The sequence below is a fragment of the Lissotriton helveticus genome, chromosome 6 (assembly GCF_964261635.1).
Source record: "Lissotriton helveticus chromosome 6, aLisHel1.1, whole genome shotgun sequence".
NCBI classification, from domain to species: Eukaryota; Metazoa; Chordata; class Amphibia; order Caudata; family Salamandridae; genus Lissotriton; species Lissotriton helveticus.
Genome location: NC_136067.1, coordinates 820,019,195 through 820,037,805, shown reverse-complemented (window position 1 = coordinate 820,037,805; position 18,611 = coordinate 820,019,195). Strand labels below are relative to the sequence as shown.

The following is an 18,611-nucleotide window of genomic DNA, read 5'->3' as shown; positions in this document are numbered from 1 at the left end:
TCCATCTGCTCCACCTCTCTTGTGCCCTCAGCTCTGACATAGCGCTCTTACCCCTTGGTCATCAACTCTTGCCCCGTACCGCCCTCTGACCTCAAGCAGGGCATTCGTATCTTGCCGCGTTGCTCTCTGCCCTCGCAGGAGCCCTCAGCTTTGAATCCTCTACCATCTGATCTCACCCCGGGCCCTCACTCACTTCTTACCCCTCTGCCCTCAGCTCTTACCCCTCTGCCCTCAGCTCTTCCTAGGCCCTCACTTCTGGCACCTGTGCCCTCTGACCTCAACCCAGGCCTCCAGCCCTCACCACGCTGCCCTCACCTGTGCCCTCACTGACTCCTGTGCCCTCGGCTCTTACCCTTGTGCCCTCGGCTCTTACCCTTGTGCCCTCGGCTCTTACCCTTGTGCCCTCGGCTCTTACCCTTGTGCCCTCGGCTCTCACCCCTCTGCCCTCAGCTCTCACCCCTCTGCCCTCAGCTCTCACCCCTCTGCCCTCAGCTCTCACCCCTCTGCCCTCAGCTCTCACCCCTCTGCCCTCAGCTCTTACCCCTCTGCCCTCACCCGTGCCCTCAGCCTGACACCTGTGCCCATCGCCGATGACCATGGCTAGTATGGTGGGGGAGATCGTGGCCTTCCTGCTGGCCCTGTCGGGCTGGGTGCTGGTCTGCTCCACGCTGCCCACCGACTACTGGAAGTGTGTGGCTCTGTGTGTGTGTGTGTGTGTGTGGCTCTGTGGGTATGTATGTGTGTGGGACTCTGTGTGTTTGTGTGTGGCATTTGCGAGAGATTAAGCTATTGGCATTGTAAATGACAGTGCCATTTATTTATCTATTTTCAAAACCAACACATAAATAAAAATGTTGTCATTTGCAATGCCAATAGCTCTAACTTTTTCAAAGGCGAGACCCCACCCCCGCTCTTCCTGGTTGTGCTGGTGTCCGTCACCCCCCACCCCCGCTCTTCCTAGTTGTGCTGGTGTCCCCCCCCACCCTCGCTCTTCCTGGTTGTAGCAACGCCCTATTCTTGGCGGCCCCGGAAGCTACCATCAACATCCTGCAACGGGGGCAGAACGCTGCAGCAAGGATGCTCCTTGGGGTCACAAGAAGATCGTCAGCCAAACCAGCGTTGAGAGCTCTCCACTGGCTCCCAGTGCGCGAAAGAATTGTCTTCAAATCATTATGCATCACCCACAAGACGCTCCAGGGCAATGGCCCCCCGGCTCTTAGGAGCCTGATCCACCCTTATAAATCCCCCCGGGCCCTCCGGTCGTATTGAGAGAATTTTGCCATAGTCCCAAGAGTGAGGAAGACGCGCACGGGGGGTCGCCGTTTCACGGTAAATGCGGCAAAAAACTGGAACACCCTCCCTAGGTACATTCGGGCCGAACCCTGTTACCTTAAATTCCGAAAATCTCGTAAAACTTTTCTTTTCCCCAAGATCCTCTAAGCAACGGCTCCTCTCCGGTTCTCTCTCTGTTTTTTGTTGAGTTAGCGCTGGGCCGCTCTAGGGCAGCCATGCGCTTTATAAATCAAATTTCATTTCATTTCATTTCAGCCCCGCTCTTCTTCGTTGTGCTGGTGTCCCCCCCCCCCCCCCCCCCCCGCTCTTCCTGGTTGTGCTGATGTCCGCCCCCTCCCACCCCCGCTCTTCTTCGTTGTGCAGGTGTCCGTCCCCCCCCCCCTTCTGTCTGTGTAAGGGTGGCTCTGTGTAGGTGGCTCTGTGTGTGTGGGTGGCTCTGTGAATGACTCTGTGGGTGGCTGTGTGTGTGTGTGTGTGTGTGTGTGTGTGTGTGTGTGTGTGTGGGTGGGTGGCTCTGTCTGTGTGGCTCGGTCTGTGTGTGTGTGCTCTGTGTGTGTGGGTGCAAATGCAATAGGTCTCGCATTTGTGAGAGATTAAGCTATTGGCATTGTAAATGACAATGCCATTTATTTATCTGTTTTCAAAACCAACACATAAATACAAAATTTGTCATTTACAATGCCAATAGCTCTAACTTTTACCATGGCGAAAGCGTTGCATTGTAAATGCTTGTTTAGTAAGACAAGGATAGTGTGCTGGTATAGATCATTTTATGCCCAGGCTTCAAATTGTTCAGAGCAGTTTAAGACTAACTGCACTAATTCTTCTGACGGCCATGTAGTTAATGTTTGTTCATTTTTTGTTCACGTTGTTGTCCAACTGGGAGAAATTGCACAGCCAAGAGGTTAGCAGATTGGATGTGTTTTTAATACTGGAATTTCACCTATCAGTTTTAGTATATTGCCTCTGTTCAAAGTATCTTGCCACCCTTGTGATTCGTATTCTGGGGTTAATCAAATTTGTTGTTTTTGCCTTTTCCCTGTATCAGGATGCTTATCTTCCTCTGATGTAAACTTGTTCTGGTTTTGTATGTAAAATCTGAGCTTTCCTTCTGGGGACAGGCTACCATCTCTTACATTTTGTGGCAAGGTATTGTTGGTGGATTACTCTGACTGTTACGGACCGTTACGAGCGTCTGTTTTATGCAGGTTCATGCCGAGCGGGTCACTCTTATTACTCGTTTAACTTTTATTTTTTTATGCTGTACTTGCTGGATGGTATCCCCCAATTGAGCTACTTGGAGTTCAGCCTGTTATAGAATTTGCGGCATTGAGTCTACTCTTTCCAAATGGTGTTTACCTTTAATTTTTGAGTCACAGAGGGTGATAGTTTTAGGAGTTTTAGTCAGTAAAGATTCCTTCCTTCCAAAGCTTGCCTGAATTTGTTGGTTTGATGTTATTGAACTCTTCTCTTTGTTGTTTTCTTCCCCCAACGTTCTTGTCCTCGCTTCTTTTGCTGTTAGTCTCACTGGGCTGTATATCTTCAGTATTTCAGTTTTCGCCTGAGGGACCGTGTCGTCCGTAATTGTGAGATTGGTGTTTAACTTGCTTGGAATTGACTCGCCTAGGTTGTCACTTGCTGGAGCCCAGCCTTTTAGACTAGTGTTCTGGAGGAAGTCTGCTGTAGTAGATGGTTTGGTTAGGCTGTCCTTGGCTTTACCCTCACAAATTTAAGTGAAAATAGGTACACTTTAAGTGCCTGGTGTTTTGCCAGTTTCAAAGTTTTGTGCTAGCTTTCCTTTAACGCTTTTTTGTCTTCTAGATTGGTTCGATGTCTTAAGATTTCCTCTATTGACCTTCAGTGTTTCCATTTGCTCCGCCTATAGAGCTTCATCCTTTTTTTATAAGCTGTATTTGTGTCATTGTTGACTCCAGTGATGTGTCTGAAACTAAGGGTGAGCATTGTTGTTGGTCTAGGTTGTTCCTCTTGTTTTCTGTCAGTATGCACCACAGGTGCAATATGAAGTTTATTGATACTAAGAATTTGTTCCAATAGTGTGGGTAAGAGATTCTGTTTGTCAATTATAGGGCCACAAGTGCAGGGACTTTCCCACGGAGAGTATATGGATTGAACTCTCTACTAGACCTCTCCCAGTTAGGTTATTGGGCGTTCTACAGCAGAGAAACCGCACTGGTGGATGTTCTGGACACCATCAGAATCCCTGGACGAAGGACACTCAGCTATGTTGATACTACTAGATCTATCTGCAGCATTCAACCCCATCTCACACTCAAATCTTTGTGTTGGCATCTGATAAAAAGGCATTCCGCATCAAACTCCTCTGCCTATTACACAAATCCCTTTGTGGAAACTGCCCCTTCTATTTGAGGAACAAGCAACAGATTTATGTGCCAATACACAACCTTCGGTCCAGTGGGTAATCTTTACTGTGCCCTAGCCGCATATGTACGGCCAAATATGGGGGTAGATGATTTTCATATCTGGCCCCCCTTTCATTGGAACAGGCTACCCCTAGATTTACAATCCAGTCGTGATGAAGCCCTATTCAAAAGAAATTCTCAAAACCTGGCTCTTATAACACCTCTGTTTTTGTTTTTGTTTTTTTTACTTGTTTTAGCGTGCAAAAGGGTTGAGAGACCCTCTCGGGGTGATATCTTTTGTGCTTTATAAATGTAAATAACATAACCGGATAATGAAGTGCCACAATCAATTCAGAAAGAGCGAGTAGCGTTACAACTTGTTGGGCTGTCTTGTTTTCATGAATTTTCTTTGTACATTTCAATGGTGTTTTCTCACTGTTTTCCAAACCGTTTGAAACCAATGTTTCGACAGCTGTATAGCCCCAACACAAAAATAGATTTTCTGAGTATTTACATAACCTGTTGCATTTTGCAGTCATTGTTATAAGGCACTTATTGAATTTAAAGAAGTAGTGCCTTCCCATTGTCGATGTGTCCAATGAACGTATATTAGACTGTTTTAAGAATATGAAGTCTTTGTAGTGCTCTGTTACTCACATCTCATTACCTCTCACACTCACTCTGTCAGGATTGTCTTGTTTACAGGACTATTAATGGATTAAAAGTGCTATATTCCAATGTTTTAATAAACACATTCCTGGGCAGAGTGTGGGGTCCTTTACCTACTAATTAAAATTATGACATTGAGTGGCCAACCTACCAACAGCTTAGTACCTTGTGAAACCTTTTAATATCTTGATTTACACGAGTCATTTATAACCCTGAATTCTAAGGCACCAGAAACGGGATTCTTTAAGCATGCTTGCTACTGCTTCTCTGCTGCTCTCTGACAGACTAAATTAAGGTGGTGCTGCTTTTTGTTTTTATATTTCTAGTTGCCAAACATCACCAATGCAAATGTCTCATTTTCAGTCGGCCTAGATCTTTTAATAGGCATCAAGTCGTATTCTGGGACTTAACAGTTTGCTGTTAACATTGTTAACCATGGGCTTAAAAATCCCAGCAGTTAAATAGCAGTTGGGTTAAAGGCCAGGGTTAGCTGATGGTATAACAGATGACAATTGGTCAGCTTGCAGCTATGAATTTTGTTATTATATGGAAAGTCTTGTTCAGGGTTTTCTCCATTATCCCATGTGCATGGTGACCGCACTCTTTTCACAGGTACCTTTCACTACACCTTTAAATAAATGTTTAACGTTTGGGATTTTGGTGTGTGACCTGCTATCAATACTAACTTGTTAGAAAACTGGGATGACATATCAAAGCGTTTTACCCATTCTTTGTGAGTAAATGTGATAGTACATATTGGCCAAGATTCATAAGAGCCAGTGGTTTCACCAACTAGTGACAGAATTATACACTTCCAAAAGAAGACATGTTATTTTAATATTTGCAGATTCTCTACAGGCTATAAAATAATTAGATCAGACCCAAAGAATGCTTCTAAACCCTAATCCAAGCACACAAAACGAGAGGCAAGAAAAGGAAGAGCTAACCATTTTTTAGTGACATCCATAAACAACAAAACTCAAGCAGAATACTCTTAGACAAGTTTTTCTTGCTGTTAACTTTAATTTAAAAAAAGTTAAGTTGTGTTGGCCCCTTCAGAAAGAAATGAGAACGGCTTATTCTCTTTCACTTACCTTTCTTTGAATGGCATTTTAGTCTGTGATTGTGCAGGTGTTTATCAGTCTTGGTTTACAATTCTGATTGCTGTTTCCCTTCCTGTGGGGTTTTATCAGTTATTATAGGTTTAAACCTAAACCAGGATAGCCTAAATATCGTGTGTGGTGCATTTTGGTTAAAGGGACATTAATTCCTAAACCAGCATTGGCAAAGGCAATTGTTCTAGCCTTGGTAAATGGGTACAATAATGTTTTTTAAAAAGTTTTGCAGGTACATGCCACTAAAAATACGAGGGGGGAAAATGATGCCGCCTAACCATGGCAGCGATTAATCTTACATTTTATATTTAAAAAAGAATTAAGTTTATTTACAATTTTAATGGAACCACGTGGGGGGCTCGTAGCAAGCAGGTGAACTTAGCACTGAGGGATTACCATACATGTCCTAGTATACTACAATGGAAGATTACTCTTTTTGAAAAGGTAATGCAATTACTGTAAAGTGAATATGTAGTTCAAACATTTAGGAATGACCAGAAACCTAAAAAGCATAAAGAATGGAATGAAAAAAACACTGGTGAAGTAATATTTTGGTCAACAACCACTGACACACAAGTATGCTTTAAAAATAAATTAAAGTTAATATGCACACGGAATGAAGAAAAACTCTGTCCTCAAAGTGAAAGAGATCCAGTGGCTGAAATGGTTTAACTCTGTGACTTGTCATCCCTGGGGGTCCACAGAGCATACCGATGAAGCAAAATGTTATACGGCAAATATTACATCATTCTCCAAATTTGAAGGAGTTCAAAATGGGGCCCTAAAAATTAAGATGGTATCATAAGCATGATTGGAAGTAGCACAAGTTCAGCAAACAATAGTATGGATGATTGGTGGCCTCAGTTGAAGCATGGATATGCACCAAGAACAATAGAGGGTGCATCAGGAGCGAAAAAGAATGATATGCTAGAATCCAGCATATATTTTGCTTTCTATTTTAGGAAAAAAGCTCCAACTGCCCATTAAAATGTCTATTTCTGCATTTTATTTTTGTGGTTGTGAATAAAAGAAAATATTTCTTAATTTGTATTGTTGATTGATGTGTGCCTATTCCTTTGTTTTTGTGTATTTTTATGAGGTTCACAAAGGAGTATTTGCTTCGGCCAGGGACCCTTGGCTTCCAATAGTGAGTCAGTCTGAGTTCACAAATGTCAAAAGCTTAAGAACCGCTGGTCTATCTCCTTTAGCCATTATGTATGTGTATGTTGTGGTGGGTGGAAGCAAAACCGGCCCGGGACAAATACCTTGACACATATGACCCGCCTTAAGCTATACCAGCCCAAATTAACCATGCTGCGCGCAACATACGCAAAATACCCCCACACCGGGGCCAAGTCAGTATTGAGGGATAACCAACTTCTTGTATTCTTCTTCTCCTCCTTTTCTCTTCTTCTCTTTTTCTCTCCTCCCAAATTCTCACCCCTTCCCCTTTCACACCTCCCCCTACTTTCACTGGGGCAAATGGATAGAGGGACAGCCTAGCATGTATAACCTATAATGTGGCACCACTAAACTAGCGAGTTTTGGCTGAAAACCCTGTAATGAGAAAACAATGATGACTATATGTTTTATGTTCTATGTAATGTCGTTGAAGAAAAAAAAAAAGACAATAAAAATTTGTTGAAATTAAAAAAATAAAAATAACTGACACCAATGAATGTAGACGATTGACCCAAAGACCCTCTTCCTGTATGATTATCTTTTATCTATATTTTTTTTTCAGGTTGGTGAGAAACTAAAGCTGCCTTTGTGCCAAACTTAGAAAGGTGGGTTTGCGACATGAAATAGATCACATGGGTTTTCAGGGGGCATCAGTCACCTAAAATAGGACTGGGAGCACATTGATAAATGTAGTTTAAAAAAGTTCCTTTGGGCGAGGATTTGTGGAAGGATGGTAGACTAAAAAGTGGCCCTAGTTTTGTGGCTGAAGGCATGAACAGCAGTTTGCTGCAAATGTGCTGTTTTGCGTCTTGCCAAGCCTACTTAGGCCGGCAAGGGTAAGGCCATGGACAGCCTTGTGGACGATCAATGTGATTCCTATTGAATCTGTTCTCTACTTTTTAGCGCCAAGAGGCTGCTCTGGAGTGGTAGCCTCACTTTACCAAACCTAAAGGCAAATAAAAGTAAACACTAGGATAGGTGAAGGGTCAGCTGTCCAATATAGTGTGGCGTGACATTGACAAAATGTGTTTGTCTATTTTAAAATTGGAGGCCAGTTCTTCTGTTTTTGCTTCAGCAACTGTCTCTGTTGGTTACTCCCTTTGCCTTCTGTGATTCACTACTTCTCTGTCTGGCATATCCTATCTTCCCAAAGATTTTGCTGAAACTCATGCTGATCAGAGCGGTTTTTTTGTCTTTATCTTCTTTAGTTTGTCCGTTGCCAATGAGAAATAATGCTTCGTTTTATGCTGTTTTAAAAAAATATATTTTTTAGTGTCTCTGTTTATCTTCTTGAAGATGGATTCTACTATGAAGGATAGCTACCTAGGAAGCTTCTATCAACCCCCAAATAAAATATCATCACGGCCCACTTCTTATGGAAATATCAATGTCTGCAATAAGAAGACAGATGTTCTCTTTTCCAAAAAGCCAGTATCTGCTACATTCGATGTTGGTCCTGCTCCAAATAGCAAAGGTAAGGCAAAACTACTGCAGAAACTCTAAAGTTACATTGTGTGTCCTTTCTTGATGTAGGAGGCACTGTGAATACGACCACTCCCATAAAATATAGGGTATCCAGGTGCTGTTAGCTGTTTTATTGACAGAAAAGTATAATTAAATTATGAAGGCTTGTTTATGGTGGTGTATGCTGGAAGACGTATATCTTTAAAGGAGACTTGCATTACTTGCACACTTGATGCAGTGCAACTGGCACACGTATAGAGAGTTCCAAGCCTTGATAATGTGCAGGGACATGTGAAGACTTGTCCCCAATCCGACGGAGCGCATGATCAATGCAGATTTAATATTTCTTCTAAATGGGGGATATCCAAATTCATGCTGAGCGGTTTAAGATATTGAGACTATTGCATACTGGATTCACACACATTGGTTTGAAGAGTGGAGGGCCAAGTAAATAGCTGATTCAGCAAATGGATGATTTGGCTATTTAAGTTCACAGATGGAGGGCTGCATGAATGGATGACCATGGCATTGTATGTATTGAAGGCCCACGGGTAGAGAACAGTTGAGTGAGTGCATGAGTGATTCTTCTATATCGTCAATCGTTATTCATTCTTAAACTCTCTCCTCTAGCATCCTCTGCTTCTGTCACATTCTTCTCGCACATCCTCACACACAAGAACGTGCCAGTAACTTGAGAAGCACTGCTAGTTGTAAATGCCTGACCTATTGGCGCTGACAAAGCTTGTCCCTTGTATCTATTTATTCCATATGCCTTTATGCACACTCTTGTGATAGCTTTACATTTATCCTAGATGCTTTGGACAAGTTGAACTTGCATTAATTGAAAAGTCTATATTTGAAACAAATCTGCAACATCTCTCTAGAATGATTGGGTTATAAGTAGCGCACCTGCGTCGTTCCTTTCCAAATTTGATTTGCATGTATTTGTTGTTTGTACCTAAAGACATTCAGCAAGTGATTGGAGACCCAGATGGGTAACAGGAACACAAGTAGATTGTTACTGCATCATGATGCAGTGTTCTTTAAAGAGGCGCCTCTTCAACTGTTTCCTAAATTGGAGCGGAATTGGGGCAGTCTTTTTTTTTTTTTGTTTTTTTTTTCCTTCCCTTGCCTCCGGCCGTATGTTTCAGTTTAGAAGAAGACCACTGATGGCCTCCAGCTGCATTTGTTGGGCCCATGTGCTGGTTCTATTGGGAGTTCCATCCTGACCTAATTGGTACAATTGCCCATTTATCACACCCATCTCCTTGTGATCTGCCAATCTGCATATTATTGCTATTAACCGCAATAAGTACCCCTTCTCTGTCATGGAGGAACTTCTTGAAGGAAATTTCTTTTAACCCATCCTGTTTTGATCCATTTTCTGGTTCCTCTCTCTGCGAGTTGCAGGTTTTTCTTTTTTGTTTTGGGAGCAATATGGCTTGGGCTTCTATGAACCTTACATGAATCCAGATGTTCTTCTCACTTTTGTTTTTATTACACAGGTCATTTACATTTCACAATATTTTATCAAGTGACCCACCTATCAAAATCCTGTGTAGGGGGGGAGTCCTAGAAAGTGCCAATTTCCTAGGGCCTTGTTTTGGAACATTATGGTTTACTTTGTCTCGTACATCCTAACTTGGTCATGTCATCCCTGCTGATAGTGTTTCAATTTCACCTCTCACATTGCTTGCCTTATATTATTCCCGTATGCAAATATATTTTTTGGTTTTTACCCATTATGAGTGCAATATTGGGAAATTGTCATGGTGATCTCCTCTTCCTTTTATATGCATCCCCCCCACCAGTACCCCATAGTGCAGGCCTCTAAAACCAGTAGCTCGTTAGCTACTGATCACTCTCCAGCTACCTGTAAGTATCTCTCCTATGTGCAGCCACACTTACAAATTAGAAGTTTTTGTTTGGTTGAATTAATAACTCATATCAAAATTAAGAAGTGTGTATTTGATATGAAAATGTGTGTATTTTCAGAATCCATAATTTTCAAAATATGTAGGAAGTGATGCTTGAATGGTAGATCATGCTGGTTTTGGAGACTTATTACTAATACTATTACCTTGGTGCCAGGGGGCATTGCAGCTCTGCCTTGTATGAATTACCCTTGTAATGGCATTCCAAATTGACTAAACCATTTTTATATTACTGTTGGCAATCTTGCACTAATGTGAATACGACTAGTAATCTTGCATGGGTAGATAAGGGAAACTGGGTTACTGGTGGATGGAAGAGTGAAACCCTACTCCAGCAGCAACCACACATTTTGTCTGAGTGAAACACAAGCAAACCCAAAATTAACCTGTGCTTAACCTCTGGTAGCTTGAAACAAGCAGTCTGGTTTAATTTAGAGGCAATGTGTAAAATATTTATGCAGCACTTCAAACAGTAATGAAGTGAAAACACAACACATGAAACATCCCACACCAATTTCGAAAAGTAGAGTAACATTTAATGAATTATGAGACCAAAACATCAACAATTCAGTCAGTAGCACTGGATATATGCAATTTTACAGATGTAAGTGAAAATAGTGCCTAGAAGCGCATGCACCAACTGTGGTTATCTGGTCGCATGGACCAGGACAAAATCACAAGTTCAGGCTAACTTTGATGGAGCGCTGGGCAGTAACCATCATGAGTGCAGGGTTTGACTAAAAGGGATAGCTGCAACCAGGGTATCGAGTTGGAGCCCTAAAGGCCATGTTCATTGTGGTTCAGGTGTAGGACTACAGATTCCAGGGCCTGGTCGAATGTCAAGCCATGCTAATTGAACATAGGCTCTGGCGTCTTACATATACAGCTTTCTGTAATCCAAGACCCTGTGCCTAGTGCCTAAAGCAGTGACTGCACTTAGCACACTTTTGTCTGCCCTGGCTGTTTGTTGCCAAAGACCAGTCCTTGCACCAAGAGCAAAGAGCATGTTGACCTTAATTACTGACAAATGGATTGTGTGCTATGGTGTCTTTGAGCTGTTATGTGATGTGTGATGCCTTGTGAGTTCCTGATGAATGTGTGGCAAGATTAGCTACTTAACTGATGGATTTGAGGTGTTTTACATACCCCTCCCCTCACTCAACCATAGCTCCCGCCCTTCTTCACTATTGCTAGTCAAAGGTGGACATGAGTTTGGGAATGGTAGATAACAGGGTTGGGAGTTAAGGTTGAGTGAGGAAAGTAGACGGCGTTGATTGCCGAATTGTGGGAGAGCGAGAGTCTTGAGTCAATGTGTAGATGGGTAAGTGAGTGTATGGGCTAATTCATGGATGACTAGATGGGCGAGTGAGCAGCAGCAGCAGCAGTAGTGGAAGGAGAGAGGAACTTCCTGGCTTTCGAGGAACTCCTTCATCTTAATCATCCCTATATGTATTCATACATTAATTCATCGCTGCACTCTTGTGTATCCAACTTCCGACCACCCTTTTACTCATTCGCATGAAGTAGCAGAAGTGTCCTGTCCCGCCAGTGTGATGCTGCACGGTGTCAGAGTGGGCATGTGCCTTAGTAAATATTTAGAATCCAAAAACATGTATGTGCAGGTATCGGTGAGCACTCATGCCTCACCGAGCAGGCGAGTGAGTATACAGCTCTGCTGTATAGCACACGCTGCAGACCAGTAATTAACAGCATGTTTTCTACAGTGTAAATTCTCCATTTGTTTATTGGTGGACTACCATGCTGGTAAATAACAAGGGCTCTATTGATGCTGAAGGATCTCAAGTGTTGCCTCCGACTTCGGTGTGACCTAATTGGAAAGAAAGGTGTGGGGTTTTTCCCCCCATCAATAATGGCCTCACTTTTTTTTTTTTTTTTTTACTGTTAAATTTTAGTTCGAATATCTGCCTTTTGTCCTAAACTTTATGCTGTTATCTAAGGATTTTAAGGATCTTTGGTTAGCAGTATATCAAAAGCTATTAGATGTTTTATTGTTACTTGTTTTAATGTACAAGCTACACCGGATGAAACCCAAGTTGGCTCAAATTGAATGATGCCAAGATGTAGATGCTGATGTATCCCTCTGACTGACCATGTGCTGCATGAAGCATCATCATGTGCCCAAAGTCGAAACACTTGATGTATGGTGGTTTTGTCCATTATTTTCCCCAGAAACAAGTAGATAAAATAAAATTATTGTAGCACCTTGTGCTTCTGGTATCCCAAAGGGTTTATTGTGCGTACGTCAACTAATTCAGTGGCATGCTTTGTGACCTAGCCACCTGTATAGATGCCAAGAATCTATTACTTTTTGTGCAGTGTATGGTTCTGTCCCTACTTTTTTCATCCTTGGATCTGTATATAGACTCGGAAGAAGACTGCCCTTGCAGTTCCAAGGTCCACCAGTGTTCAAAACTGGGCAGTCTGAGCTTTTTCATTCATTATGCCCAATCTTTGGGAAAGATCTCGAATCAGTCTGACCAGATGGCTCATTGAGTTGAACACGTACTGTTGAAACGTATAGTAATCACTAGTTAAAACCCTGGCAAGGCCTTGCATCCTTCTGAGGCTGGCATATTGCCAGTGCTTATTTGAGCCAGTGATTTCCGGTGCTCAGCACCGGCACTTAATCCTCAACACCGGCACTTTTCATGAGCACAAGTTAAGCGCAAACCATATGCTGTTACTTCAGCTGGTTAAAACTTTTTATCTGCTCAGGAATCTGGGTGTCTTTTTCATTCTTGTTCAGAACTTGGATGCTTTTTGGTCTTCAGAGCTTCATACGTGTTTTTTGGATTGGATGTGATGAATGCTTGGTACAGAAGCTACTGGCTGTGGGAATGGCGACAGGTAGGTAGTCGGCGTGATGTTGTGCCAGAGTTGACCACAAGCTTGAGCTGCTCCAGTCTGCAGGGTGCTAAGTTCTGGCATTGGCACATGTGAAGTGTATTATATAATAGCGGGCTAATAGGTTGCTCGCTTAGCCTTTTGTTTTGCCTTTTGTTGTGTCCATCTTAGTTTCATCGAACTACTTTACAGCCATTTTAACTGCGAGCCATGCTGTGGAGTTTTTCATTGTTTTCAAGCATGCAACCATTACCTTAGCATATAGATCATGTGTGGTTCCATGGCCATTTGTTGTATGTCTGGCTAGAGACCGTTTCACAGAGCTTATTCCAACAATTATTAGAGGGTACAGGTCAGCCCTCTTACCCTTTTGTTGTGTCAATCCGATTTTTATCAATGTACATTACAGCTGTTGTTGTAATTGGGAGTCATGTCAGAGAGAGTTTTTCCTCTTTTCATGCATGCAGCCAATATATTACTGTATGGATCCTATGGGATTCCATATCCCCAAAGACATGACTGACTGCTACAAAAACAATGTTTGTAATGTAGGTTGATGAAAATGGGATTGCCACCACAACAAAAGACTAAGGGGACTACATTATTAGCCCTTTATTATATTGTTGGCATAAGCTTTGTGGACTGTCGTGTGTCCTAAAAACCAATGGCTTGGTCTGCCAACACCGTAAAAATGTTATGCTCTTTTACCTTAATCCCATTTGCTATGGAAATGTTTGGCTGCAGTTTGCTTCTCACAGTTCAAATGTATTGCTATAATGTGCTTTTTTCCATTAGATAAGCGTGTAAAATATAGCAAATTATTTTGTACCGCCTTTTCAATTTCCCAGTATTGCTTAGTGGCACTAGGCACCTCTTGTTAGAACAAAACAATTGAAGTTTTGGTAGAGGAAGGCTGTTTCCATTTTTCTCCAAAAAGTTTGCACTGTCTGCTGTGTACAGTGGAAGCATGGCCTACCTTAAGAAGGAAATTCCCAATGCACATTGATGCAATGTACAATGCTGCATACATGTCAATTAAGATATGACCTGAAGTGGTTCAGCCCACACATCCAAAAAATACCCTTGTTCAAAAATGTGCCTGAAGTCATGTTAAAATAGGCTTTGACTAGGAGCACCATTTTGAAACTTTGTTTTGCATGTTCGAGACAGAGAAGGGAGTAATTACAATTGGTGAGACTTCTAAAATCAACACCACATCTTCTCCAGCTGTTTGGAGTGAATTTGGTTGCTGGAGATGTACCTGATATCATGAGACTTGTCCAAAGCGGAGAAAGCACAAGAAGTGTGGGTTTTTTGATGTTGTTTTTTTAAATTTATTTATTTAAATTTTCTACATAAGGCATTCTGCGATAAATTACTCGAAATTAGAATTCTGAAAAATTATGGATAATCAACCATGTTTTACAGTTGGACATATTTGGATGGGGTTTCTAACTGTTTAAATTCAGATTTTGTGTAAACTGTGATTTACTTTAAGGTTTAATAACTTTATTTTACAGAGCTTATGTCTGCACTGCAGACACTTCACGAAAAGATCCGTCGATTAGAGTTGGAGAGGACGCAAGCTGAGGATAACCTGCAGAGTCTTTCTAAAGAGGCTGCAGAGTATAAAAAAGTGCTGGAGTGTGAAAATCAAAAGAAAGATTTGTCTGGTCGTATCATAACTGAAGAGAGACATGGTAATGTGTTCTTTTTAAATTCCATCAGTGTTGCTCCTACTGCACCATGGCCACCTGTTTGTAGAGGTGGCAATTGCATGGTACCCATTCAGAAAATCCTTATTAAAAATTGTATTTTAAATATGATTGATCTTGGGATCTGTGTACAATGATAGTTAACATATGCCTGACAAAGATTGGTGGGCAAAATGCAGTTTACTGCCCATTTAGACTCCAGTTTTCCAACTAATAAGTACTTACTTGGTAACATTGCATATTTCTACACCGAATGGCCTGCTGGCCATGTCGTACATAAATTAATAAAATGAAATATGGGGTTCAAATTACACCAATAAAGAACTAAGCATCATACCATTCTATTGCTATCTTAATACAAATTATATTTTTTAAACATTGTATCTGTAGATAGCATGGCTATATTTTATATTTTGGATTTTCTTTAGCATACCTGGAAACATTTATCAATCTTACTTTTGACTCATTCATAGTTTCTATAGACTCGTTTCTTCATCTTTCCAAGCAGTGACAATATGCAAGAAAGGTGAAACGCGCAAATAATTTCCATAATCTCTCCAATACCTAATTGACTTGATGGGTAGATCTAAAGTCTTTCAATCAAACTGCAAGATTTAATGGTTGTCTCTTAAATTGGCTTTCGATTGGATGTATAAACCTTCTTGCTATTTCATTTTTGTTTCCAAAATATTTTGGGAGGATTTACATATTTTAATACCCTTCTATAATTATATTAATTTGTGTTTTCTCCATCTGCATAAAATTATTTTTCTGTAGACTTAAGTAACCTGTTATAATGTAGAAAATGAATCTGTTTGTGATATTCCTTACTTCAGTCCCCCTTTTTTTTATATACATTTTTATGGAGAGTTTAAATCACCCAGAATCATAAAAACAATACAGATATAACTGAATCCAAATACAGTACTTTTATGCAGAACGACAATACAATGTAGTCTCAACAGTTCCGCATATAGCAAGCAATCGTATTTGAAAAATAATTGTGAAAGAAACAATATCTTCCCGTCTAGAAAATAATATATTTTCAGCGGATATCTGTACTAATACTCATTGCAGTACATTTAGTTTGGATAGAAGATTCTCAATAATCAAACGATAACACTAAAACTCTACAGACTAACTATCTCACTCCCCTCTCCCGAGTCACATACATGTATATTCTTTATCTCTGTCATGTACCACTTCATCTGACCGCCTCCATCAGGTCCACTACCCTGTTCTCAATCCGAGATTGTCCTATTGCTGCCCCTTTACTCCAGATCCAATTTGGTCAGTTTCTGTTTCCCTGACCCTTGCGTGGTGAGGGCCCCCCCCATGAGGACCTTCAAAATCAAAATATACCAGGCTCTGGCATCCATTTCTAACTTCATCTCTCCTGACTCTTCCGCTGCCGCCCGTTCCTTTAGCTCTTTGGCCCAATTTTCCAGGCTGGGAGCTAATCCAGTTAATCGCTATCCTTCTCTTGGCCAACACTAGCCCCAGTTGGAAAAATCTTCGAGTACGTTTCTTCCCCTTGGTGCTTTGGAGTAGGCCCAAAAGTATCTCCCTAATGGACCGGGGCAGCGTCCATCGTGTCGCTTGTCGTAAGCGCTTTAGAATTGAGTACGAAAAGAGTCGCAGCTGCTGGCATGCCCATAACATATGTAAGAATGGGGCTTCATTATATCTGCATCTGGGGCAGCAAGCAGAACAATCTAGATATATTTTATGTAGCACCCGCGGCGTCAAATAGGTTTGATGAACAATATTAAATTGAGGAAGTTTGAATCTGGTATTGGAGCTGATCTGTTTAACCCCTTTGTGTACTCTTTTCCGTTCGGGATATGTTAAGGGTTCCTCTAATGCTGCATCCCACTTGGCCTGGACCGGAAGCGGGCGTGCATAGAGATCTCCTCTTAGCGCCCTATAAATATGAGATACCAGTCTACGGCCTCCGGCTAAGGTCATAAAGGCCTGAAGGGTGGCATTTATGGGCGGCTCCTCTGGGAAAATCGGCCATATCCCCGTGCCACCGCCGAGATCTTTGCAGACTGAAGGTATTGACCTCTGCCTAAGTCAAATGTGGCTTCTGCCTCCTCTCTGGTTAAAATCCGCTGTCCCAAATACAGAACGCCCATAATCCGACAGCCTCCCTCCACGCATCTAGTGGTGGTATTGTTTGGCTTATTTGCCCAAATGGGACTACTGCCCACAATGACGCTTCAGGGGCGTAGAGCGCTCTACGCATTGCTACCTTAACTGAAAATTCCCAGGTGGAGGCCATATGTCTAAGAATATATGGGAGCTGTTCGGGCACCCACGATCCCAACATGAGATCTGGGAGAGGAATCCCCTGGTGAGTACCCATCAATAACTGTTTTTCCCAGTTGTCATTCTCATCAAGCCACTGTACAGCATGTTGGAGCTGTGTCACCATATAATAGAAATTAAACCTAGGAAACTCCAGCCCTCCCCACGTTCCCAGCAATGTATTCACCTTCATCCCTTTCCTTTTGTTCCCCCCACAATAGGTCGACTAACACAGTCTAACTGGAGGAAGTACGCCCGTGGTATACAGTAGAGAGAGTTCAGCATTATGTACAAGCACCGCCGAAGGACCACTGTCGGGGATAAGGGCAGGTCACGCCAGAACTCCCCTGATTTGCGGATACCATCCACACATCTTTCCATGTTATGTTCCAAATAAGCCTCTTGCGTGTGTATCGGCCGGACACAGAGATATCGCATCGAGTCTGTGATCCAATTCATCATCACAATGGGTAGTTCCCCTTCTTCTTTATCCCTCAGGCTTCCCATAGGGAAGAGCTTAGACTTTCCCGGATTAAGACAAAGGCCTGATATCGCACCAAAAGCAGTGAACTCCCGAAGGAGCTCCGGGATCGCCTCCCTGGGTTGACGAAGGTACACGTGTCATCAACGTACATTGATAGTACATGCACCGTTGGACCTACCGGAACACCCCGACGCATCATCCTGCTTCGCAGTGTAATCACCAAAGGCACCATCGCAGGAGCGAAAAGGAGTGCGACAGGGACAACCCTGTCGAGTACCCCTCTGGAGCTCTAAACTATCAAAGACTTGATTGCGAAGACGGACCCGAGCTGTCGGTCTAATATAAAGCAGTTTCAACCAGCTCAAATATTTTTCCCCCAATCCTATTTTAGCTAGCACCGCCCATATATAATCCCATTCGACAGTGTCAAAGGCCTGTCAAATGTCTAAAAGAGACAACGCCCAGTCCGAGTCTTGTAAGTTTGGCGCCTGCCAAACATGCGCAAGTCGTCGTAAATTATGTGTGGTGTTTCGACCAGAGATAAATCCAGCTTGGTCAGGGTGAACCAGTGGTGTCGTATATGGTTGGATTCCTGCCGCCAGCAGTCCACTACGTATTTTCTCATTGACATTCAAAAGAGATATGGGCCTATAGGATGCCGTGGACAAGGGATCTCTGTCTGCCTTAGGAACCATGGATACCAGAGCCTCCATCATGGTATTAGGGAGTGCCCTCCTACCGAGAGCCTCATTGAACACCTCAAGGAGATGATCTACCAGCTGAGGTGCAAATGAGTTGTAAAAGTCAGTTGGGAGGCCATCACTGCCAGGACATTAAATACCGTTAACACTTCCTCCCTAGTATGTGGTTCCCCTAAGGCCTCAGCTTCTGTCTCCTCAAGGGTAGGCAGTGTTATTGCATCTAGATAGTCTGGTAATGCTTGTGATTGGACCAGGACGGCCGCCGTGCATGTCGGTGTTAAGTGATTTGCAAATTCTTTAAGTATCGCAGCTTGTGTGTGCATCATGTCCCTCTTATCATTACGAAGTTGAAGTACCGGTACCTGTTCTGTTTCCATACGAATCAGTCGGGCCAGAAGCGCTCCTGACCTGTCTCCCTCCATATATAATCTTTGCCTGGTAGTGGTGTATTCGTGCTTCTCTAATCGTGACCAAGCCTCCAGTAATTCCCTTTAACCT

General features: G+C 42.5%; 1 protein-coding gene across 3 annotated transcripts in view; it reads left to right on the top strand.

Annotated features, from left to right (window-relative positions):
• The window catches only part of CEP57L1 (centrosomal protein 57 like 1), a 140,745-nt gene that overhangs the window by 26,781 nt on the left and 95,353 nt on the right, over window positions 1–18,611 (top strand). For 2 of the 3 annotated variants that reach the window (XM_078648405.1, XM_078648407.1), the window contains exons 2-4: window positions 7,203–7,245; window positions 7,937–8,114; window positions 14,424–14,603. In XM_078648405.1, coding sequence (XP_078504531.1) covers window positions 7,937–8,114; window positions 14,424–14,603 — 358 coding nt within the window. In that variant the 5' untranslated portion in view covers window positions 7,203–7,245. Of the gene's footprint in view, window positions 1–7,202; window positions 7,246–7,913; window positions 8,115–14,423; window positions 14,604–18,611 lie in introns of all 3 variants that reach the window. The other variant, XM_078648406.1, reaches the window with a different exon arrangement.